The 26186-nt window shown below is 38.3% G+C and overlaps 1 protein-coding gene across 50 annotated transcripts in view; it reads left to right on the forward strand.

Moving 5' to 3' along the window:
* The window catches only part of PBRM1 (polybromo 1), a 120547-nt gene that overhangs the window by 53635 nt on the left and 40726 nt on the right, over window positions 1–26186 (forward strand). For 20 of the 50 annotated variants that reach the window (XM_069095501.1, XM_069095502.1, XM_069095514.1 and 17 more), the window contains 5 exons: window positions 1629–1673; window positions 5412–5564; window positions 6604–6880; window positions 15368–15473; window positions 20003–20645. In XM_069095501.1, the coding sequence (XP_068951602.1) occupies window positions 1629–1673; window positions 5412–5564; window positions 6604–6880; window positions 15368–15473; window positions 20003–20645 (1224 nt within the window). The remainder of the gene's footprint in view (window positions 1–1628; window positions 1674–5411; window positions 5565–6603; window positions 6881–15367; window positions 15474–20002; window positions 20646–26186) is intronic. The other 30 variants (XM_069095519.1, XM_069095530.1, XM_069095532.1 and 27 more) reach the window with 3 other exon arrangements.

The raw sequence follows: 26186 nt of genomic DNA on the forward strand, positions 1-26186 counted from the left end.
TGAAATGATTAAGACAGAAAATCCATGTCCTTCTCCATAACCTCAGCCTTGGCTTTTCTTGGCCTGCCTTTCTTCCTTTGAGATTTCTGGAAAAGGTGTTTATTGGCTATAAGACTTCCAGCAGCTCTACTTGACCTCACAGACCCACCTCAGCTCTGTTGTCTTAGAGCATTTCCATGGGGCTTCTCAGATTGATTCCAGTGTTGTGAGATGCTTTTTCTCCTCAACTTCTGCTGACTTAAGCTCTTCCATACAGCAAGCCCTGCAGTTCTTGGGTTGATCATGAAGCTCAACAAAGTGAATTGGAAGGAGTAAATTAGTGATTGCTTACATGATTTTCTACATATGCTCTTTAATGAAGGACATAGGATTAAATCTAGTCAGTTGTTAAAAAATGAGAACATGCTCAGTCTGTTCCCTCTTATACTAACATTTGGGGAAAAAACTTTTGCGTTGAAAATACATTTATTTTGATAGACTCCCATAGGTAAATAAGTCGGTGCATCTTAAAATGATAATCACCACTTCTGACCCATGAATTTCAACTTTGTAAGTTCTTAATTGCTTATATGAGGGGGAAGGATGGAAAAACGTGAATCAAGATCAGAAACCTCAAATCATGAATATCTGTAAGTGTAGTTTATACTATATCACTCCCTGTGTTTTCTATTTCTAACTCAATCAACAATCAAAGATAAATACTTTTCAGGCAGAGAAACTAATGAAGGCAATAAATGATGATACAGTTTATTACCATTACTAAAGGAGAAGAGAGGTCTTTAAAAACTTTCAAAGCCAGCCCAACCTAGGACAGAGCCACACAAGCTACAAGTATTGTTAGCTTGAAGTTTACAAGATTCATTACAACAAATTAAATAAACTTCTTTGCCATTAAGCCTCGTGTAAAAGAAAACTGCATAGTGCTTAAGGGATAATGATTCTCGCTCTGATGTCACTATCCAGGGCGCTCAGGAAATGATGCATACAATAAATGGACAAACATAAATAAGAGAACAGAACAAATATAAATTAAGTGCGGGAGCATTAAAATCTATAGCCTAGAAATTCAGAGATGAAATGCAACTTGAATAAATGTGAGGTGAATTAAATATTTGTGAGCTGGGCTAATCCTTGGGGGGAGAGGGAGGACAGGGCACAATATTCTGAAGAGTAACAGACTGTCTTGATTACTTTGGCAGATGTGCCTCCACAAAGCATAGAAATATGCTCACTTAGCCAGGCTGATGTCAGATTTTGCTATAGGAAATCTGTATCTGTACTCACAGAGCTTCCCCTGATTAATAAGCTGTCTGAGCGCTCCCAGCACTGAGGATTAGCTGTAGTGTATGCCTCTGTGTCTGCCTTAGTGCTTTGCTAATGCTATAGTACAAGTGCAGTTGCATGTAGTCTTCTCTGCCTTTCATGACAGTGAAGCTCCTCCTCTTCTGCCCCAAAACACCAGTGATAAATCTTGATTTTCAAAGTTGAAGGGTTTCCAAATACCCCTTTTATCTTTGGGGACAAAGAGCTCTTGCCTTTTTCTCAGCCACATTTAGTTTATCTATGTCTCTGATGTTTGCTTATTTTGTTTCTTTCCACATGTAAAATGTTTGTTTCTGCTTTCCCAGGAACATTCATGACAATGAGATGTTGGGCCTCAGGAGGCTATCCAGGTGTGCACACATTTTTTATGCATAAACATATTCTAGAGGTTAAACATGGTCTGGGGTGTGGTCACCATTGTTTAGGTGCACAGGGAAACCTAAAGTTTTATTTTTAATTAGCACCAGGCAATTTTAATAAAAAGCAGTAGTACCTCCAGAGTATAAAGAGTGTCCTCAGTAACGCGTTAATAGGACATCTAGACCAGACACTTGTCGCTAACTTTGCCAAGAGAACCAAAAATGCCTTATCTGTTAGTAAGTTTATTGAGACCAAGGACTGTCCTTCATTGGTATCCCCTACATTAGTTGTTCTTAGACTTTTCAAAATAGTAGAATATCATTTTGTTTTTTTTAAGCAAAACTTTTGCAGAATGATTGTAGTAAAATCCTCTAAAGTTATTTTTTAATGCCTATTATTAATAGGCAACACAAGGTCCATTTAAAACAACAAACTCAGGATGTTTTAGTTATTTGCAGCATAGTAAGATACTGCCTTTAAAGGCAACTGCCCTTTATACAACCTTAAGTACACTAGACATATAGTAGGTTTTCGTAAAGTTGATTTTTAGTTCCAATTTTTAGTAAATTGATATTTAGTTCCTAGACTCAAATCTAGTTAGTCTGGGAAGGTGTCATGGAATGAGATAAGCATTGATGAGTAAGGAAGGTAAAGGAGAAGATGAAGTTTGTTCATATGAAATGATATACACAAGTCAGGCAATAACTGATTATTGGTTTGGTTTTAACTTGATAGAGGGCCTCAAAACCCAGGGCTTTTATGTTGATTAGAACAGCAGTTAAGATCCACTGTGAACTTCTGAGAAGGAGAATAGTAATAAATATGAAACTACAGGGATAGTGATTTTTGTTCTGTTTGTGGGTGTGAATAGAGATGGAATGAAGGGGGGGGGGAATGAAGGCAGGTTGGGATATCCCAGGCAGTAATGAGGTAGTTAGATTATTATAAATAGCCTGTATTCTAAGCCTTGATGTCAGGTGTAAAGTTTCCCATTGTCTAGTTGCTAAAAGTTTGGGATGGGAAAGCTATTCCTACCATACCTTTATCATGGGATGTCTTTTTGGATTCATCACATCCATTAGAGCTTTGGCTTTGAAAATGGGAAAATGGAGTAGCATATGATTTAGAAGAATTGGTAGTACAATTGTTAACCCTTAATGTAGAAGGAGGATAAGGATATAAGCCTAAGGAGGATAAAAAGTGTAAAGTGGGTCTAAAATTTTAAACATTACTGTACTCAGGTCTGTTGGTGATGATAGCAAAGCAGAAATAAAATTTGAACTTCGTTTTAGACATACTCAAATTTAGGTGTTCATGTGGAAGAAGGTGCAAGATTAGTACTGGAGAATTAGAGAGTGATAATAACATCTCAGAATTATTCTCATTGTAATGTTCGTTTAAACCATGGGAACAGATGAGCTTCTCACAAAATGAGAGTAAAAAAGATGTTTAGTTCACACCCAGATAGGTATGTTCTGAGCTTATGAGTAGGTACATAAATAAGTAAGTGTTGCATTTTGAATGAATAAATATGAGATAAGCCAGAACAGCACATATTGGAGAAACAGAAGCAGAGTCACCAGTGTTAAAGATTGCTGCTGCAGAATGAGAGTAAAGTTCCTACTTGGACTGATAGTCACTTGATTGGTAAAACTTCAAGGGGGAAGGAAGCATTTTACTTACATTCCAAGGCTAATATTGACTTCCCCTAGATTTTTAGATGCTTTCACTCATGACACTAGGCACTCATCTATTTGTTCTTCATAAAAATTTCATGAGATTCCTTATACCTAAAAAGGATCTTGAATTTGTGTGGAAATCGCTAAAAGTGTTTATTAAGCATCTGTTGTTTAGGCACTATACTAGGGAGTACACCAGGATTTCTTTCTCCATGAATCCAAAATGCCTGACAATAACTATTTCCCCACTTTATAAATGAGGCCCAGGAAGGTTAAATGACTTGGCAAGCCAGTAGGATGCACCTAGCTCTCCTGACTGTATATCTGAACTCTTCCACAGAATGCTACTGTAGCCACTCCCTGTAGTCATTTGCTTCGTTTCCAAGTTTTCAACTTCAGAAAAATAGGAAGGCATAAGGAAGTTCTGTTTTTTAAATTTTTATTGGGTATCATGAATGCATGAAAAGAAGAAAAGAAAAGTGGTAAAGAAAGATAGAAAAGCATCCACTCTTGTAAGCAACCCTTCTTTTTGTCCACCTTCCAGTACTAGTTTGTCTTTGAAAGCCATGAAACAGGCTTATTTAGCATAAACTTCTAATAGAGCACCAGGAAAAAAGACCTGAAATATGTTTAGGACTATCACATCTTCTGTACTAACAAGAGATTTAGGTGGAGGGGAGGGTAGTATTTTTAATGTACAAAAATTTATAGCAAATTGAGTTTTAAGCATCAGATTAAAGTAGTTTCCTGGTTATGTCCTTTTTGATTTCAGATTTGGGACTTGTCTCACTAAATGCTGCCTGCAGGTGTCAGTCATTGGAGACAAAATGACCATCTACCACCAGTTGTCTATCTGACGACAGCCAAGAGTAGTCAGACCTCTCAATGTTTATAGCATAATGTAAAAGATTGAGTTAAGCTTGCTGTATAGCTACATGTCTGGGAAAATGCAAAAGCTCTGCCTTTGTTACAATTGCTTCTTGATTTATTTAAAAACCATTCCTCCTTCACTTTAAAAGTTGATAAAGTTCCCTAATGAAAAGGTTATTTCCAATGCTCTAACCTGATAGCAGTTTGTTGTATAAACATCCAGGGATAGATTTCAATCAACCAAAAATGAGAAATCATCTCCTTTCCCATTAGAATGTTTCTGTTAAAACAACAGAAACACTAAGTCCATTTTAAGAGATTTTTTGAGCTGATTATGATTTCAAAATGGAATTCTTGGCTTTGTTCACTTTAAAGTTGAATTCTCAGAAAGTCAAACATTTGGATTTTGTGACATAGGACCTACAGACATTATATTTGCTTTCTTCAGCTTTGAACCTGGAGGCCTGTTTTATAAAGTCTGAGGGTCAAAATAACCTGTATTCTAAGCCTTGATGTCAGGTGTAAAGTTTCTCATTGTCTAGTTGCTAAAAATTTAGGATGGGAAAGCTATTCCTACTATATCTTTATCATGGGATGTCTCTTTGGATTCATCACATCTATCAAAGGAAACTGTTTCCAAATGACACTGAAGTTCTAGACAAAGCCTTCAGAAAGAGCTATCACCTAACAAAGTGATGTGGTTTGGTTTGGTTTTTTTTAAGAGACATAAAACTAATACCACAGTGCTCCAAAAGCCCATAACAGCCATGAATGATCAGAGGGAAAATGCATCTATCATCAGAGCGTGACAGTGATTCTTTCAATAGAAACAGTGAGGCTGTGTGGTTTTTTTTTCTAGATAACCTGCTCCAGCTTGCCATAATCTTTTAAAATGTTAGCTTTAAAGAGTCAGTAAGCATTCAGATATATTTTAGAATATGAGCACAGAATTGTCTTTGCCCAACTGTTTGCTTGTTTGTTTTAATGCCTTGTTGAATTTTTGAGAGGAAAACCTCTATCACTTAGAAGCTCCATAATTCAGTGTTAGTGGGCAAAGTCTGTTTAGGGATGGATAGACTCTCCCAGCCACATAATTTGTTCCTAGGGCACTATAGCATAGGAAGCTGACAAAAACATTTGCCACCAAGTCTCTGCACAGCCATTTCTTCTTACTTTTAGGTTATCTGCCTCAGCTGCTTACTTGGAGGCTACTGGTTCCAGTCCAGCTGAGAGTTCACCACCAAAGGCTTATGACATAAGAGCTCTGGACCGGAAAGCAGGAGACCTGGGTTCTAGTGCTGACTCTGCCACTAACTCACTGTGTGACCTTCGGCAAGTCACTGAACCTCTCTAGACCTCAGTTTCCTAAGTTGTAAAATAAGGGGGTTGGACTAAATGTTCTCTAGTGTCCTTTATAGTCTACATTCTGTTACCTGGTGTAACACTACTCCATATCACCCTTATCAATTTCTGAGTTTGTCACTTCATAACTGGAGGGGAAATGAAATTATGGGGTGGGAATTCCACACACATCAATAAGAAATTGGTACTAGCCACCATGAGAGGCTTGGATAAGCCAAAGACCACCTATACCCCCAAATAGCCCCAAACTAGTTTCTTACTTAAGATTGTATTGATTGTTGCAGGTCAGAAACATAGAATGAGAAAGGATTGACCTGGGCAGAAGTTCACACAAGGGAAGAAGAGAAAATAGCATTTGCCATGATATGCCAGTGAAATATATGTAACATATATAGGTGTTCCCTCATTCTCTGGTTGGAAAATACTAATCCAGTATGTAGACATGCACATTTTAAACAAGCTTCTTAGCAATCAAGATGATAAAATCTTAGTGAGGACCTCAGATATTAGGGATTTTCTCTTTCTACTGTGGTTCCCTGATAAATGTTAAGCATATTTGTAGCAAAGAACATTACCCAATTTAACTGCAGCATTGCTGTATGATTCTTAAAAGCTAAAATTGGGTAATAGTTGTTAAAAGATTTTATTCTTCCTACATGTCAGGTCACATTTCTTCATGAACATTGGACTCACTGGAAAGTGTTGTGAAGACAGATATCTCTCCCTAAGATCTATTAGCCTAGAGATCTGTTGGCCAGTTCTGATACACCTACCCTTTTGTACACTATTTTAGAAATTTGCCCATGCCTCTTTGTTAAAAGTTGCCTTTCCCCTGAAAGCTCCCAAAGTATTGACTTAGTATGTGGTATTGTCTATAGGCATATATGGCAAAGGGAGGCATAATCATTATGAAGTGCCTACCAGATAGAGAAAGAAAGCAGTGCCATTTCAGTTTCCACCCTTGTGAAAAGAAGAAATTAAGTTGTCTATTGTTTTGCTCCCTCAACAGTAAAAAGAACATAAGAAAGCAGCGAATGAAAATTTTATTCAACGTTGTTCTTGAAGCTCGAGAGCCAGGTACAGGCAGAAGACTCTGTGATCTGTTTATGGTTAAGCCATCCAAAAAGGACTACCCTGATTATTACAAAATCATTTTGGAGCCAATGGACTTAAAAATTATTGAGCATAACATCCGTAATGACAAGTATGCAGGAGAAGAGGCAATGATGGAAGATATGAAGCTGATGTTTCGAAATGCCAGACACTATAATGAAGAAGGCTCACAGGTACTGTTCATACCACGCAAACACGTTTCCTTTTGGGGCTTCAGGACAGTGTTATACACACACACTCACTCACTCACTCACTCACTCTCTCCCTCTCTCCCTCTTTCTCTTTCTCTCATATGGGTATTCTGTCCACCAGAACAGACCATAGCCTCTCCACAAAAGTCCTTCTTCATTGCCTTCTTATAGCACAGAGGCAACCCAGGATTCTCAAAGGTTATGTCAGCAAAGTATGAATTCTGGCAGATCCTACCAAGCTTCAGATATGAGCCCTAGTGATAGAGTTTATTCCATCTGAAGACCAGTCTAGATAAGTGCAGAAAAGCTCATCTCCAGAAGATTGGCTACAAAGTTATGAATTTTTGTGGCTACATTGACCCATAAAACAAACATTTGTAATATGAAAATGTTTATAAATTTTTTTTAGGTCATTCTATTTAGTGGTTATGCTAATTACTATTCCTGAATAAAAAAGCAAACAAAAAAATTTTTAATAAGATTAATTGATATCTTTTGTTTCAAATCGCATTTAAATCACAAATCAAATTGAAATGTCATTTTGGATAAAGAAAAATGTTAAGCAAAAACAATCCTATACAGTGACTGCAATTAACAGTGTGTGTATATATATATACACACACACACATATATACATACATATGTATATATAATTCTTCCCTGGTAGTCATCTTCCTCTGTGCAGAGAGAGGGAGCTGTGTTCTTTACCTATTCATTATCAGGACAATTATTGGCTTTTCATTTTCTCCAGCTTTGGCTTTCTTTTGTGATCTTTTGTTTACGTTATTGTAGTGCTATACATTATTATTTTAGATCTGTTCATTTCAATCTTCATAGGTTCATACATGTTCTCTATAAGTTCATACAATTCCCATGCTTCTACAAATTTTTCATACTCATTTCTTGCTCTACAATATTTTGCTATACCACAGTTTATTCAGTCATTCTGCAAACAGCGACACTTTGTTTCCAGTTCTTTGCTACTACAAAAAAAAATGCTACTCAGAATATTTTCATATTTATTGAACTTTGTTTCTGTCTTTTACCTCCTTGGAATACATACCTAGTTGTATAATCACTAGGTCAAAGGATATGGATTTTTTGTCATTTTTTTGCAAAAATGCCTTAAAAAAAGTTTTATCATAATGTTCCTATGAATTCTCTGCTTATCTATTTCATATTTAGCTATTAGACTACTTACAGATTATGCATGTCTAGGGTTATTTTGATGATTGGTGTTGTGAAAACCTTAGGTATGATAGTGAAAACAGAACTTAAATGAGAGGGTAAAAATAAAGGTTTAACTTGAAAATAAAGTTGAACCATCCTTTTCAAAGTAATTGGGATTTTAAAGATTGCTTCACAAGACAAGAGCTGCCTGCTGAAGCATAAGGTATCGATCAACCATAATGAATTTATCAGACACACATATCACAGAATTTGAGACAAAAGGGACCTCAGGGGTCATCTAGTCCAACCCATACATGAAGGAATCCTCACTAAAACATACCTGATAAGTGCTAACAAACATAGAAGTTATAACCCTGGTTCAATAAAGTATGGAGCAACAATTGGTTTAAGGAAACCAAAACGAAACTGGAGAAGGCTATCTCAGGTAATGAAGAGGAATCTCAGAAATTCTGAGTGGCTTTCTAAGCCAACTCAGCCAAAAAAAAGAATCTCTCCTCCAGCACCCAAGTGGCCATCTAGTCTTTGCTTGAAGCCTCCCGGTGAAGGGGAGTCCACAACCTCCCTGTAGCCCATTCCACTTTCAAATAGCTCAAATCGTTTGGAAGATTGCCTGAAATCAAGCCTAAATTTGCCTTTGCAAGTTCTACCCATTACTCCAAGTTCTGCCTCTCAGATCAGAAAGAGTCTGTTTCCTTTTCCACATTATAGCTTTTCAGATACTTGAAAATAGATCATTCTCCAATGAGCCATCTCTGTTCTAGGCCACATATCCCCAGTCCTTTCAGACAGTTCATATGGTATAGACTTGAGGCCCTCCATTCTGTATACTCTTCAGTTTGTCAATGTCCTCCTTAGAAACTGTTCAGTCAGAACTGAACACAGGGCTCCAAGGTGTGTGCAGAGGATCATCTCTTTATTCCTGGAAGCTATGCCTCTCTTAATGCAACTCAAGTTCACATTGGCTTTTTTTGACTGGTCATGTGAGCCAGTTAACTCACACTGAGCTTTTAGTACACTAAAAGCTCCATATCTTTTTCAGACAAACTTCTTTGTAATTAGACCTTCCCTGTCTCATCTTGTCAGTTTCTTAAACCTGTAGGTTCACATTTGTCCCAATTAAATTTTACCTTATTAGATTCAACCTATTAACATCTTTTTAGATCTTGATTTTGTTATCAGCTATGTTAGCTTTCCCTCCCAGGGTTGAGGCATCTTAAAATTTTGTATAGATACCACCTATGCCTTTATCTAAGTCAGTGGTAAATACATTAAATGCCACAGGGCCAAGCACTCCACTAGAGACCTTCTTCCAAGTTGACATGAAACCAGTGCATGACTCCTTTTTCACTTGGACCATTCAGCTAATTGAATCCATCTAATTGTTCTTTTGTATAGAGCATACATCTCTTCATCTTTTCTACAAGAATTTCATGGTACTTGGGGCAGCTATGTGGTGCATTGAATAGAGCGCCAGCCCTGGAGTCTGGAGGACCTGAGTTCAAATCCTCAGACACTTGACATACTTACTAGCCATGTGACTTTGGGCAAGTCACTTAACCCCAATTGCCTTGCCTTCCCTCCTACAAAAAAACAAACAAACAAAAGAATCTCATGGTACTTCATGAAAGGCTTTGTTAAAGTCTAGGTAAACTGTAACTATGATATTCCTCTGATCTGCCAGTTTAGTAACCATGTCACAAAAAGAAATAAGGTTCGTTTTTGCCGAAACCATACAATTCTTTCTAAATGTTCACTAACTGGTCATTTAGTACAGTTATCCCTTTCACATCGCAACTTTCCTCATCACAGTTTGAATATGTCACGTATTGGCATAAGAAATTAAATAGAAATTTTTTTGGAGTTTTACCAAAGCTGCACATGACACATGAAGGCCAGAAGACAACACAGAAGAAGTTTAGAAACTCAAAAATGCATAAAATATACATGTAGTATTTTATAAAATCAACATATTTTTATCTTTTAATGCCATCATAATTCAGACAACTTCTCTGGTATGAAGGGAGGGCCAAAAAATTTCATGCAGATTTTCCAGATTGTAGGGTACCATGCCCTTCACCCTGTCATAGGTAAGGGATCACTCTATGTCCTAGAATTTTTCCAAGAATCAGAGTGAGGTTTACTGGCATGTAGTTTGCTGGCTTTTTCCTTCCTATTTTAAAAATGGAGATGATATTTGCACTTCTCTAGTCTGGAGATATCTCTTCTGTTCTTCAACAGTCTTTCAGATAGTAACTACCCACCACTTACTTCTGTCAATTCTTTCAGAACTTTCCTTTGGCACGATGAGTCACTTTTATCAAGGGCAGCTAAGTACTTCTACCATCCTTAGAGACTAACTCCTCCTTAGCCAGTTTTATTCTGGGTTTTTGTTTTTTGTTTTCGTTCAATCCAAAGATCATTGTCCTTGACCAAGAAAACAGACTTTAAAAAATCAGAATTAAGTGACTCACCTTCTCTTGTCAGTGATCACTGATCCATCCATTTGAGGAGTAATCTTACCCCCTGATCACTACAAACAGCATGATTAGTTTCTGTTAACCTTTCCTTGCTTCCATCTCTTGTATACATGCTTAAAAATATGAATTGTCAGGTGAATTCTCTGTTCACCCCTATCGGTCTCTGGGCAATTCCCATTTTTCCTCATTGGAATTGTTTTCCTTTGTGTCTTCAGAATTCCATTCTTCAGTTTCTCTTCCCTCCTCAACTAAAAGAACTAAATTGATTGAAGTTGCTATCTCCTTTCATTCTTGAAAGGCTACACATTTGGTAGTAAATTAAGGCATTTGTTAATTCTGTTAGGTGGTATAAGCTGAAAACATTCAAAATTCAAGAAGATTTTAGGCAGATCTGTGGACAGTCTAGTCATAATGGTCTATCAAGAGTATCCAGGATTAGGGGAAGTTTCATTTATGTAAAGGATTTAGCCCTGGGCCTTAGGTCTTGTTGACCTTTGGCATCTTTTCAGGGTACCATTTCCCCATGAGAGCCAATTCAGACGGCTTTTGATTTTGGCCTCAGGACTTTAACCATTTACTACTTTCCAGGCCTTCTTTGATCATTGAGTTCTTACCTATCTCTAAATTTTCCACTGTTCCTAATCCTGTTTGATTCCTTTGGTTGAGAATTTCCCAATTACTTCTCACCTTTCTCCTGATGCTAGTCTCATACCTGGATGCCCTTTTCTAGAAGCTGCCTCACTTCTCCTCTCTATTGTCTCTATACACATAAGCTCATATGAGTGACATTTTCTAAGGGTTAACTGCAAGAAGAAAGAATTTATACCATACACAAGTAATATATCAGGGTAGGGTAATTAGAAATGCAAATAAAACTACATGTTTTTTGCCTGGATTGTACATAGCTCATATGGCGTTCTACTTAACTCCTCTGTGCCTAACTTGGCTCATTCTGAAATCCTTTATGGATCAGAATATCCAGTTCTCTTATAGGCCTTAAAATGACGTCTTCTGTTCCTACTTTAAATTACTCAGCTAACTAGCCCTTTTCCCTTATTCTGCCCAAAATTTGAAGTAATAGAATTATTACATAGCATTAAAATTTATCCCATAATTTCAAAAGTAGACCATACCACCACTCTGAAAGTACCCAAAGACAAGTTCTACTTTTACAGTCAGTTCATCCAACAAATACTTACTGAGCCCTAATTATATGTAAAACTGTGTGCTGAGAGAATGAATCCTAAATTGGATGAACCGTTCAGATTTAGTGTGGCATTTTCTAATGACTACATTTTTCCAAGGACAGTTTGATAAGATTTCGGTGGTTACACAGAAGTAGAAAGCATATTCTTTCCCAAAATTATCGATTTTGATATGTAACAGATTAAGTTCAAATCTTTGCAATTACACCAAAGAGAAAATTCCTCTTCCTTCCTTTGGTTTGATAAGTTTGATCTCCTGTATCTGCTTTCATTCTTCCAGAAATACCACAGCATTTATAAATCTCTTTTTTCTTCTCTCCCCCATTTTTGGCCAGATGATAGATTAGATTTGGCATAAAGGATTACATCATGGAAAGGACACCTATGACACTGTCATTCCTATTTATTGTCAGTGCCTTAGACACTACTTGTCCATAGAGCTTAGAAAGGAGAATGGATTAGTGTCAGCTAAGGGGGAGAGGCCACTCTCTATAAAGTGGACTCTACTGTTCTGTGACTTTAACAACGCTTTTGTTAATTCTTACTCAGAATGCAGCATAGCAGAAGAAGCCTGGAAGGTAAGGTTTATTTATTGTTCCACTTCTCCACTTAATCAAGGGACCTGTAAAGGTCTTTACGTTTTACTATTTGGGATCTGTAATTTTATTGGGAAAGGTACTTTCCTCTACTGGAACAGATCATAGCCTTTCCACACCTTCTCATTCTATGTGATTCTTCTCCATGTTTTCCATAGAAAAATCTTTGATAGAAGTTCTAGCCAACCCACTGCCAGCCTTCCTCTTGGTTTTTTTTTTTTTTGTTGTTGTGGCTGTTATTTTTTAAAATATTCTGGTGGGGCCAGTGCACCACCTTGTCTGTCCATCTGTTGTGTTTCATTCTCACTATGTGACTGGTCTACTACCTTTCTAGTAATACCCGCCCTTGATAACATCTTTTATACCACTTCTCCAGTAGAAATTGTTTTTGGCATTCTATGATTTGCAGTCAATATCGTATCACTGGGAAAATATTGGTGTTAAAGGGATTGGCTTTTGTGGCAGCCATCAGTTAGGGAATTATTGAAAACACTGAGCTTTTCTCAAGTGCAGGCCAATCTGATTTCCTATCCTACTTTATTCTGTTCCCAACTTGTCTATCTGAATCACCTGTATAAGATGGACATATTAATTCAACAGGTTACCTCTCCAAAGACTGTGTCTTTTACCCACATTTTTATGCAGTGTGGATGTTTAAAACAGTCATTCCCACTGCTTTGTTTTCCAGTGAAGCTTTTTAGTGCTTTGGGGCTTAATGCAAATATTGAGGAGAAATTCACCATCCATAGGGGATTCTTCTTTTGTTTGGACTTTGTGTGGGTCCTCTTCTATGACACTGGCAGGCAGCAGTGGCGGTGCTAGGTCTGTAGTTCTAGCATCGAGGTTCAGTCTTGGCTCTGCTGCTGGTTGCCTCGGTTATAACCTTGTGGGCTTCACTCTCCTCATGCTGGGTGTTGGACTAGATGACCTTTCAGGTCCCTTCCAGGTCTAGGTCTAGAATCACATGAGCCTATGAACATGTCGGGGTCGTCCCATACCTTCTCATTGTCAGTATGCAGTCTATTGCTGAAAGAAGTTCCTACGTAGTTCCATCTGTCATTGTTTTGTATGACTTTGTTATGTGCTTTGGAGATACCCCATCTGAGGAGAACCTTCAGGGCTGCATTTTGTTCTACCAAATCAAATACTTTTGTAAAACTAAAGCAGTAGTCAACAGAATCTTACATTCTAGCACTTCTCATTAAGCTGTGTGATATGGCATTCCATAACAGCAGCAAACACCAAGTACCTCATGTGGGCTGAGCTTTGACAGGACCCTGTTCTTCCACTCAGAAATTTTTGCAGTAGAGGAATAGGACCCCAACCCAGCAAGATACAAGAGGCCAAGGCACCTTAGCTTCTGACAACATGCTGCCCTGTGGCTCTGCTCAGTTTCCCTGTGCTTCAGAGCTATGGACAGGCTAGGCTGCAGCTCCCTGTCCTAACTCCCATGGCTCCTCCCTCCTGCCTATCCACATCAGCCCCATTCCTGGGGGTGGCCCTCTCCTCCACCCCTCCATTGTGCCCTCTGGAATCCCTTTTCTGGTGTCACCAAACTGCCATTCATGTTAGACCTCTTCTTCCCCCACCTAAATTACTTTGGATGTGTTTTATATTTACTTATGTGTAATTATGTGTAATGTTGTTTACTCCCAAAAGAGTATAAGCACCTTGAGGACAAGGGTTGTTTCATTTTGACTTTTTGTCCCCAGTGCCTAACACAGTCACAGCTCAAGGCACAAAGTAGGCACTTAATAATAGTAATACATAATAATAGTACATAATAGAGGTATCCAAAAAAGTGTTGCGAAACTAGGTCCAAGACCTTAGTTGGAAGAAATGGCATTTGAATCAGATTTAAAGATGTCTAAAATTCAGCAGATGAAAGGGAGGATGACATTACAGGTCAGCATAGTTATCAAGGTGATGTCTCATCACAGCAGAGGTGGAGGGGGCAGAAGTGGTGATGGGTGGGGAGCGGAGAGACCAGGCCTACTGGGAAGCAGTATAAGAGAAAGCTAAAAGATATGGCAGGGCAGGATTGTTGAGAGAGCCTTGAATGCAAGGCAGAAAGGGAGATACAGGCTTTATAATAAGTTAGTGCCCGGATTAGCTATTACTTTTTATTCAGTATAGTTCAGGGTGGTACAATAGAAAAAACACTTGCTCCAGAGTCAGAGGATCTGAGTTCAGATTCCACCTTGGGCACGTTATTTAGATCTCAGTTTCCTCAAGTTTAAAAATGAAGAGGTTGGACTAGATGACCTCTGAGGTTCGTTCTAGCTCTGGAGGCAGCTACATGGCCAAGTAGATGAAGTGCTAAGAATCTAGGAGACCCAAGTTCAAATCCTGTTCCAGACACTTAACTAGCTCTGCAACCCTGAGCAAATCACTGACCCTCTCAGCCTCAGTTTCCTCGTCTGTAAAATGAGGATAATAATAACATCTCACAGGGCTGTTGTGAGGGTCAAATGAGGTAACAAATGTTTGAAAACAAACCTTGAAGCACTCTATGAATGCTAGCTACCATTATTCTCTTGGATCCCAGGACCCCTAGTGGAGGGATATGTAAGCAGAAGGAACAGGAGCATATCATCCCCATATCTGGGAATGTCACCTAAGCTGTGCCAGGGGTAGTTGGGGAAAATGACTCCTAGGGAAATAGAATCATCCAGACGGTAGTAGAACTGTAAGTGGCACGATCACTTCTATTGCCACGTGGTATGTGACTATTGTCAGTCATGTCAAGTAGGATTTTAGTCTATAACATGTTTTCAAGGTGTCAGTTTTCCCAACGTTAGCGAAGTTTTCACCTATTCTTTCTATTTGGATTTAATCTGCTACTTTTTGGACCCAAAGGAATAGAAACACTTTTGAGAAGTATAACATGTGGTTCAACACAAGAAAATACTGTTTTGCCCATAGGCAGTTGCTGGAATAGTTAGCATAGTGTCAGATCCCTTAAACACTTTTTTCTTTTTGATGTTGTTTTGGAAATAGGTGTATAATGATGCCCATATTCTGGAGAAGATGCTCAGAGATAAGAGAAAAGAGCTGGGCCCACTCCCTGAGGACGATGACATGGCTTCCCCCAGACTCAAGCTAAGTAAGGCAGAATTGTGTGTATTCATTAAGTCTTGTGTTCAATGAGAGCTTGCCATTTACTGAAAGGACCTTGAGTCATTGATAGTACTTGCAGTCACTAGCATTCTAGCATCTAAGTGACCGTTCTTCTGCCCTCGCTCTTTTTTTAATCTCAATACTTCAGCTGAGAAGAGTAGATAGGCAAAAGGAAATGGTGTAAAAAATGTCATATGGCTTCAGTTGACTTTCTTATACGCTGTGGCTGTTTGTGATATATAAAGATGGAATAATAAAAATTTTCCCTGTTTGTGATTATATACAAGTGTGCAGGAACCCATGTTTCTTTTTTATTTTGTAATCAGATTTAAAATTATCTCTAGTGCTCTTAGGCTGAGAATTTCAGAGGTTAATTATATTTAATCAATATGCAGTGAAAACTAAAGCAGTCCAAGGCTGATAGTCTTGGTGGTTAAGATCCTGGTCAGACCGCACCTAGACTGCTATGTTCTCCTTAGGATCCTGCATTTGATAGAGGACATTACTGTGCTGCTGTGTCCCCAGAATAGAGGGCAGCCAAGATCAGCAAGGCCTTAGAACTTATGGCCACATATGGATTGAAGGAACTGGATAACTTGAGTTGAGAAGAAGTCTTGGAGTGAAGTGACAGCTGTCTTCAAGTACAGACATTCTTGTTTTATGTAAATCTGCATTAGACAAATTCAACTTTACCTACAGAATTCTAGAAGAAATTGACATTCCAGAAAACCCCTATGGTAACTTTACCATACAGTCCTGTGCTTTCTCTGCTCTTGTCCCTGGGCTCGGCACTCCACAGCCTCCCATTCCCTCTCCCCACCAAAAAAAGAGATAAAAAACAAAACCTTCGAGTGAAAGCAGAAGAATAGAGGTGCAGAGAGAATGCTGCCACTGGACTGAGGGCTGAGCTTGAGACCTCCAGCACTGAGAGAGGGGACTTTTGCCCCTCTCCGCTCACCCAGTCATGTGTCTGGTCCCCACATGTCAGTCTTCTGTCCCTTCACACTCAGGTACTGTGTTTTTCTCCACCCCCTGTGTGTTTCCCATCTTCTCCTGTATCCATTTCCACCTTCCATGTGTTTTCTTCCCATGTTCTTTCTCTTGGTTCCAGCCAGATGCCCACATGGCTGGCCCCAGGCCCTGTGTGTTGTTCTTCTGCTCTCACTTCTCTGTCCCAGCCCCTACCTTGAACCGTGTGCCAGCCCCCTTCCTACTTTCTTTCCTCCTTCCATTCCCACATCCATGGGGAAATGTACATTATGTAAAAATCACTTGACATAGAGGTCTGCAGAACAGACCACTTACATAAAGTGAGAACTGTCTGTGTTAGAACAGCTGTCACAAAGAAGAAAGATTGAGGGCAGATTTATATTCGATACAAATCAGACAAAATGGACTCTCTTGGGAGGCAAAGGATTCACCCCTTATGAAGATCTTCAAACAGGAGGTTGGGATACTACTTGGCTGTATTGTGAGGCGGTTATTGCTCTGAAAGAGAGTTGACTAGTTTGCTTTAAGATCTGTCCAGCTCTGAGCTTCTGTGATTCGAAATTAACTGAGAAATAGTGACCTCATGGGAGCGTTGCCTCCTCAGTTCAATTCAACAGACATTTATACAAAGTACTTATTATTCTAGGTACTGGGGATACAAAAACGGAAGGTGAGCTAGCCCCTGCCCATAAGGCTGTGGAGAAAGAATTACAGAGGTACCCCTGGAGAGTTCCAGGAAGACCCCTAAGGAGGTGGCACTTACTGAAACTGCTTTGAGGGACAGACATTGCAGACGAGGAGGATCACCTTGTGCAGACACTGAGGCCACTGGCCAAGGCATGTGAAGAGAAGGATGACAGGTTGGGAAAGGAAGCTGGAACCAGCTGACTAGAAGGTTTTTGAAGGTTATGTTAGAGGCAACAAGCTGGTGAAGATTTTTGAGTAGGGGTCAGGGACATGTTTTAGGAAAATGATTTTAGCAATGGTGTAAAGGGTGCATTGAGAGAGGGGATACTGGAAGCAGAGTGCTGTGGGTATGGACTTTAATTGTAGAGGCAGAAACAACAAGACATGACAGCTGATTACCTAGAAGACTTAGAAGAATCAAGGGTGCCTCCAGGGTTGAAGGATAGTGGTTTGTGGGGGTTGGGGGAGGGAGGAGAGGGAAGGGAAAGGAATGGAAGGAAACAGTGACTGTATAATAAATATAATTGGGAAATGTTGAGTTTGAGTTGTCTGTAGAAAATCTAGGTAGAAATGCCCAGCAGGAAGTTGGTAATGTGAAATTGCGATTCAAGATAACAGATTCATTCCATTACTGTTTTCCTAGCTGAAATTCTTTGTGGCAAGGGAGTAGGCTTCACTGGGAAGTGATAGAAGTGTTTAAAAGAAAAAAATGTATCAATAAAACGTCTGTTCTTTAAAAACATAAAAATTTTAAATTAAACTAATTTATTTTTAAATTTTTATTTTAATTTAAAAAGAAAAGAGAGATTAGGGCTCAGGAAAGAACCTTAGGTAATAATACTGCCCCTAGGGGGCAGGAACTGGATAATGATCCCGCAAAAAAGATCTCTTCATTTTGATTTATGGTAGGAAAATATTAAGAGGAAAAGATACTTTCAGTTACCAAGTAATATAACAGTCATATAATACTGTGTCAAATGTTTCTAATCAGTATGTTTGAGTGATGGGCGTTTTTATAAGTCCAGCGCTTTTATAATTTAAAAACTGAAAAATTCAGATAAAGAAAATCTGCAAATGTTATTTTATGATGCTATTATGTAGCCTGTAGATAGATCTTTGCCCAGATTTAAAAACACATATAACCAATAAGTGTTCATTGGGCAGCTCATTAACACAATGAATAGAACACAGGACTTAGGGAGACCTGAGTTCAAATCCTGCCTTAGATACAAGCGGTTTCTGCCCTGGGGAAGTCATTTAACCTCATCTGTAAAATTGGGGTGATAATAATAGCATCTGCCTCACAAGATTGTAGAACATATGTAAAGCTCTTTACTTAAAGCACTATATAAATGCTAGCTGGTATTATTGTCCATGTAGTTTCAATATAAAACTTTTTTTAAAAGTCCACAGCTTATTGAGTCATCAGTAGAATATATCATTGTTTTTAAAAAGTTATTGTGCTTTTCACTGAACCTGTAGTTGCTGAGGTAGAAACAACTTACAGCTTGAAATTCTGATTAACTACAGTAGAGATTAAATGTCATAATGTCAAGACATTTATTAATTGTCCTGCTGTGCTTTATGTCTAAAAGTAAATCTTTAACTTATTAGATTGAGGTTAAAGTTATCACTTAGATATTGTAATAGAATACTGAAAACGAGTGGGGGGTTTTTTGGCAGTATTTTACAAATACTTCATTTGTAATAAACTTCTGTTCCTAATTGAGTCAATTTTAATCTATGGAAGATTTAGTAAGTAGTGAAGCATTACAAATTAAAATGTTTAAATCAAGGAAATAAAAGTCCAGAGAAAAGAAATCTCCTTTTTTCTGGACTTTTATTTCCTTGATTTAAACAGTTCACCAAGAACTGTGCTTGTAACTTGAATACATTATTGTGTGGCACCTCCCTGACCAGCTCAGATCACTGATCAATATGACCTAATGTCTAGTTTGTTAATATACTTATGAGGGGTAGATGGGAGGAGGAGTTACCCTTAATTTTGGAGGGGAGAAAATTGGCATTTTGAAAGAAAAAGGAGCTAATCTAAGTAAACCAGTGAGTCAAGATTGCAGTTCTGAGGAGAGTTCTATTTTCATATGGCTCAGTTCTTTGCCCACACTCCTCCTACCTGTCTTGAACTTTGTAAGAGTTGGCAGAGGGTTCCTAGACCTTCAGTAGCAGGGCAGCTGACACTAACCACTGTCATACATATTCTCCTGGCAGAATTTGTCCTAGCAACTTTATCTTTTTTTAACAGATAATTTTCTGCAGCAAAACCATTTAGGAAAGTAATTTCCAGCCTTTTTGAATGAACATCCCTTTTGTACATCAAAGAAATTCACTAATCCCTGTATATTTTTAATTTTATGATTTAGTAAATTATGATTAGTAAATTTAGATTTAATTTTACGATTAGTATAAATAATACAAATAGTATAAAATACTTAATGACAGAAAGCTACTCTGAATTCAGTAAAAAGCTTTTAAGTGAAAGTGTATTTTTCTAATCACAGTAGCATCTATACATTTGAAAAATAATATTGCATATATTACAGTACCTTTAGCCTAGAGGTATTTTGATTTATTTGTGTATTTACATATGGATTCTTGAACTCCTTAGAATAATTGCAAGGTTGGGAACTACTAATATAGGGCATATGTATTTGTGAAGATAATAATAATCAGTAGTTAAAAGATGGAATTCAAAATAATCAGATTTGTCCCTAAATTATCTTTACTCAGATACTTGAGCCACAGGGGGAAAAGGGTAGGCTGTGGGAAAAATGGAAATATTTTATGGCTCATTATAACCTTTGAAAGTATTTTTTTTAGGTAGAAAGAGTGGCATTTCTCCTAAAAAGTCAAAATACATGACTCCAATGCAACAGAAACTCAACGAAGTATATGAAGCGGTAAAGAATTACACAGATAAGCGGGGCCGTCGGCTCAGCGCCATCTTCCTGAGACTCCCCTCCAGGTCAGAGCTGCCAGACTATTATCTGACCATCAAAAAGCCTGTGGACATGGAAAAGATCAGAAGCCACATGATGGCCAACAAGTACCAAGACATAGACTCCATGGTTGAAGACTTTGTCATGATGTTCAATAATGCTTGCACATACAATGAGCCTGAATCCCTGATTTACAAAGACGCTTTAGTCCTGCATAAGGTCTTGCTTGAAACTCGAAGAGACATAGAAGGGGATGAGGACTCTCATGTCCCTAACGTGACGCTTCTTATCCAGGAGCTTATCCACAACCTTTTTGTGTCTGTGATGAGCCATCAGGATGATGAGGGAAGGTGTTACAGTGACTCCTTAGCTGAGATCCCTTCTGTGGATCCTAGTTTCCCAAACAAACCCCCTCTGACTTTTGATATAATTAGGAAGAATGTTGAAAATAATCGCTATCGCAGACTGGACTTATTTCAAGAACAGATGTTTGACGTGCTGGAAAGGGCAAGAAGAATGAATCGGTAAGTTAGACTGTTTCCTTTGAAAGACAAATAAGTTTTTTTCAAAGAGCAGCAAAATATTCTGCATTTGTGTAACTTTGTTTTGTGTTCTTTAGAAGGTAAGAGAATTCTGATGATCTGATGGAGGGATTCTATTCTGAAACTCCAGTTTTAAAATCTGGAGGATAACTGTAATTTGTCAGGGAGAAAAGAGAGTGAACAGAGTTCATATCTCCTGTGATGATATTAATGATAGAAAGGACAATTAAAAATCAGAAAACAAGAGGCTTGTTTTCTGTAGGGGCTAGAATAAAGTCATTTTACAAAATGCCTTTTAAAAATTCACTGACTGCAAATCCAAGAATATATCCCATAGATTGTGTTAATTAAATACAACCAATTGAAAAGAATGTATTAAGTGCCTGCTATTTGGCAAGCACTATGTTGGGCACTGGAAATATAAGTACAAAGAATGAAACAGTTTCTGTTTTCAGTTAGCTTACATTCTAATGGAAAGTACTTATAAAATACATGCAGCATAAATGTAAAGCTAATAAAACAAATATATACAGGGTAGTTTGGGAGGGAGGGCACTAGCCTTTAGGGGAGTCAGAAAAGGCCTCATGCAAAAATATTGCTTTACCTGCATTTTAAAGGAAGAGAAGAACTCTGGAGTCTAAGTTAGGAGGCTTGGGGATTTGCCTTGGGTTAAAAATATAGACAAGGCCATTTTCTCTAGATCACAGAGTGTGGAAGGCAGAGTAATGTCCATTCAATCTGGAAAGAAAGATTGGAGCCAGCTTGTGTAGGGCTTTAAATGCTAACAGTATAAGAATATATCATAAGCTTTAATGCAATGTTCTCTAAAATTTAGACTAGAATTAGTAGTATTTTCCACTATAAATGATTTTTTTCTTTTCCACAGATTTTTAAAGAGCTAAGTTTAGTGTATTTCATACTGTCATGAATTCATTAAATGATTTAAATGAAGCAATAAATATAAGACATAAGCATCTTTTTTAGAGATCAGTACCAAACGTCTTTCCCAGTATTTAGAGACTATGTGGTATATCAGAAAACCTAAATTCAAATCTGGATCCTTCTAATTAGCTGTACAAACTTGGGCAAGTCCCTTATCCAGCTGGGTCTCACAGCTGCTGAACATCTATGAGTCATAAATTGAAATGTTTCTCAGACTTGCAAGAAGTCAGGAAGAAGAACTAATACTTTGAATGTAAAAAGATCTTTTCTATCTATCTATTTGTTGTGTTGAGACTTCTTTGGGAGACTCATCTGTTGAAACCCATTCTAAGAATAATGCTTTTAAATGCATAATATAAAATACAAAGGATTACAAAGGACACCGATTGTATTGAAATACTGTTATCAAAATGTTTTTAAAAACAAGTTCACAGACCTCAGATTAGGATCCTTGGTCTAGAATGAGGGGCCAGTAAAATGAAATTTGATAGAGATAAATGTGAAGTACTTCAATTTTTTTTTAATCAGCTGCACAACTACCAAATGAAAGAGGTATCACTAGATAAAGAGCTCAGCATTGGGTCTCTTGTATGGTGGGAAGAGGCTGGACCTGGAGTCACTAAGCCTTGGGCGTGAGTCCTGTTTGTGAAGATCTGCTAGCTGTCTAATAATGGGCCAGCACTTAACCTCTGCATGTCAGTTTCCTCCTGCATAAAATGGAGATGATACCCATGTCACCTTCTTCAGCTAGTTATTTTGAAGCCCAAATTAGATAATGTCTATAAAGTGCTTTGGAAACCTTCAGGTACTCCATGTGATACTAGTGTTGTTGTCATCAACAGCAGCAATAGGCTATGACAGCCAGAAAAGCTGGCATGTTCTTAGGCTCTTGGAAGAAGCACAGAGGGTGTGGTTAGCCACACCTGCCCAAGATGTCCCTTGACAACATCCCCAACAAGTGCTACTCCAGTGGGGAGAGCCCACCAGCTCCTAAGGCAGCCTGGTCAGTGAGGGATCCTGAGATCACCAGATCTTCTTTATGTAAACTCAGATCTTTCTTGTGCAGTTGATTTTTTGATCCCAAGTATGGTCTTGATATTTAAGTTAAAGGACTTAGCCAAAGTCACACAGCTGATAAGAGGCAGAGCCAAGAGGACTTAGGACTCTGCTGAAGAGCCTTTTACATATCCCGTATGGCTTCTCTTGGGGGGAAGAAAAGATCATTGGCAATGAGCTAAAGCGGAGATTCTTAACCCTTTTGGAGGCCTTAGACCCCTTGGGCAGTCTGTTTAGGGAAACATGTGGGTCTTTTTTTGAATAATGATTTTAAAAGCATGAAACAAAATACATAAGAGTTGAAAAGGAAAAAGTTAAAAAGGAAACTTATTACATTGAAATATAGTTAACAATTTTTTTTAAGTTCATAGACCCTAACTTAAGAACCCCTGAGCTAAAGGATACTTAAGTATTCTCTTTATTGCTTTCTTTGGATAATGGGCTATTATGTAGAAAAAATAATGAACTTCCAAAATTAGAACTGACTGTCTAGTAGTAGTAATGGTAGCGCCGGTGGTAGTGGTGATTACCTCCTTTTATCCTGACAATAACCCTGGGAGGTGGTGCTGTTCATTATCCTCATTTACATATGAGGGAACTGAGGCAGACAGAAGTTAAGTGACTCGTCCAGGGTTTGAATTCCTCTCTTCAAGAGTCCAAGTCCAGCCCTGGAGAGAGAGTAGTTAGTCCTTGACTTGAAGGCTGGCTGACTGCTTGTTGTAGCAGGGATTCCTGTTCAAGTGTGACTTGGGCTAAATGCCCTCTGGAGATAGTTTTTTCTTTACCTCTGTGAATGAGACAGTCACTCACTGGGATAACCTGCTGCTTTTTGCGCTTTACAGGAAATATCTTCTTGCTGAGACTTTTATTACATCAGGATTTGGTAACAGTTCACTGGTTGTAGTTTGGGGGAGGGGGTTGTCCTCCTAGTCCTTGGATGTCATCAGAGGGGACCTCCCTCCACCGAGACAGATCTGCCATTTGCCTGAAATCTATACCTGTAGAGACTGGCCTGGGGCCCTGAGAAGGAGAATGACATGCCTACTAATCAGTAGCTAGAGTGAGCCAGGCAGAATTTGAACCCTGGCCTTCACGACTCCAATGTTAGCCCTCTGCTACCTTGTGCTGCTGCCTTTATGTGATTTAAGTAGATCGAAAACCTGAACATAAGGGTTAGAACTAGATGGAACCATAAAGATCATCCAATACAAGATGTCTAATTCAGGGTCTATGGACTCCCCTTTATGGACAGATTTCAGGGTGCCCATGAGCTCTCAGATTTAATTTTAATTATTCTAAGAAGGGGTCCATAGGCTTTACCAAATTGCCAAGAAGATACAAGGAAAGTTAAGAACTCCTGATCTAGTCCAACTCATATATTTTACAGAGAAAGAAACTGAAGCTCAGATTTTCTCCCCCTCCCCCTCCCCAAGACATGCAATCTGATATGTACTCTACATATGCCTTATTATTAAACATTTTCACATTTTTCATGTTGTATAAAATAATTAGAATGAATGAGAGGAATCATGAGGAAGAAGAAAACAAAACAAAAAAGAGAGCAAATAGTATACTTCAATCAGACTCCATATTTCTTTCTCTGGATGTGGATCCCTATCCCTAATTTCAAGGGCCCTCCCCCAATTAGATTTCAACAGCTTTCAAGTGGTATCCAGGCTAGTGGCTGCCAGCAGGTTCTTTCAGAAACTACTTGGCAGTTAGACACACAGACCATGATGTGTGACTTCTTCACATCTCCTAAATCATCACCTGGAGGAAGCTGCCTTGTCTTGTTCAGTGATATTCTCATTACAGAAAGTTTGTACAATAATGACTTAATTTTTAGGGAGATGAAATCCACAGACTGTGAATTAATCTAGTAAAGCTAGAACATGTGCTTCAGGTGGGAGAAAGGAAAAGGAGGGATTATGTCAGGCATTTGATACAGTGTTAGAAGAATCGTCTATAAATGCATAGTTTGGCAACAAGTAGCATGTGAGAACTGTGGTCTTTCATAGATTTGAGGCATCCTTTTTAGCTAGTTGTTTTTGTCATGGTTATCTTCCTTATTGCTCACCAAGTAGTTGGTAAATCCTTCATCTCCCACTCTCCATTTATGTGACTTCATCCCAGCACTTGACAGTGACTGCGCACAGCAGACATTCCATAGATTTCTGTTGGACAAATAGGGGAATGATTCAGAACTTAGTCAAGAGCTTTGTGATTCAATTTGAAAATGAAATTAGTAGAACAAAAGGTTTTAAAAGATGACTGCCAATGTAAGTGACGAAAAACAAGGCATTTAGCACTCTGCTTTTCATTGCATTGGCAGAGGAGGTGCTTGAATAAGTTATTGAACAGAAGCATTCTGTAAAAGTACAAGGGTGACTTGTAGAGGGAAGCCTTCATTACTTTCCAAGAAAATGCTTAGTATTTTCTGCTTGATATGTAGTTTCAAACAGTTGACCACTCTCTACCTTCATATGCTAGGATTGCTTCAGGGTAAGTACTCCACCCTGCTGCTTTTAGAGTTCTACAGCTAATACATGTCTAATACACAGAAAGTCCAAGATAAGGGAAATATGATGAGGACCCTGAAAAATCTATCTGCTTCCTTTAAAAAGGTTTTCCATGAATTAGCCGGAATGCTTGCCTTAGAATATAGAATCAGTTCTTTTATTTTTACCTTTTTATTCCACCTTTCCTTTGAATATGAGAAAAACAACCATTTCCCACAGAAAACTAGCTCATTGTTCTCTTCTCTTTCTTTTAAACATTAATTTGTTGATTACCTGGTGTCTTTTATACCAAGAAAGCTTCTTTACCATCCCCACCCACAAGAGTTCTTCTATTGGAGTTACCAGCCTGTTCTGAGAGATAAGTCACTGAATACACAATAAGCTTTTAGCTTAAAATGATAAACTATTTACCTGCAGTTATCCATTTTATGTTTCCAATAGCTAGATTTCAGAATACCCGAAACATGCATGAAAGTTGGATTTGTGATTTGTATGTACCATAGCACTTATCCTGGAAAACATCTCTCTCAGTGTTTCCAAGAGTGGTCACTACTTCTGTGCCCAGAAAGGGCTGTGTTGAGGTGTCTTTCAAGCAAAACCTAATTAAGTTCTTTACCATACTCTTCTGTTTGCCTGAAGAAAATAGTTTAAGTTTCAAGCAGTAGCTCAGTAGTAGTTTTACTCATTGAATTCCTGTTTGTTTACATTGCTGCTGTACCTGTTCCAGGAACAGCACTCTCACAGCTAATAAAAACAAGAGTCTCCTTCCCCTCTCTACCTACCCCCCAGCTCCTCTCACGATAACCTGGAGACACAGAAGCCTCCTTTCCTCATATCTTGATAAAATGATTCCATAATTCCATAATAGAATATTTGACTGGCAACTAACCTTTTGGATAACTTTTAGGCTCTAATGTTCAAAGTTCATTTATGTTTATATCAGCCACCTCATTTTCTTTATGAGGAAACTAATGCCCAAAAAAGTTTAGCAAACTGCTGGAGGTCT

Source organism: Petaurus breviceps, unplaced genomic scaffold (genome assembly GCF_028583685.1).
Source record: "Petaurus breviceps papuanus isolate PSGF00001 unplaced genomic scaffold, PetGlider_PUasm1.0 227, whole genome shotgun sequence".
Lineage (NCBI taxonomy): Eukaryota > Metazoa > Chordata > Mammalia > Diprotodontia > Petauridae > Petaurus > Petaurus breviceps.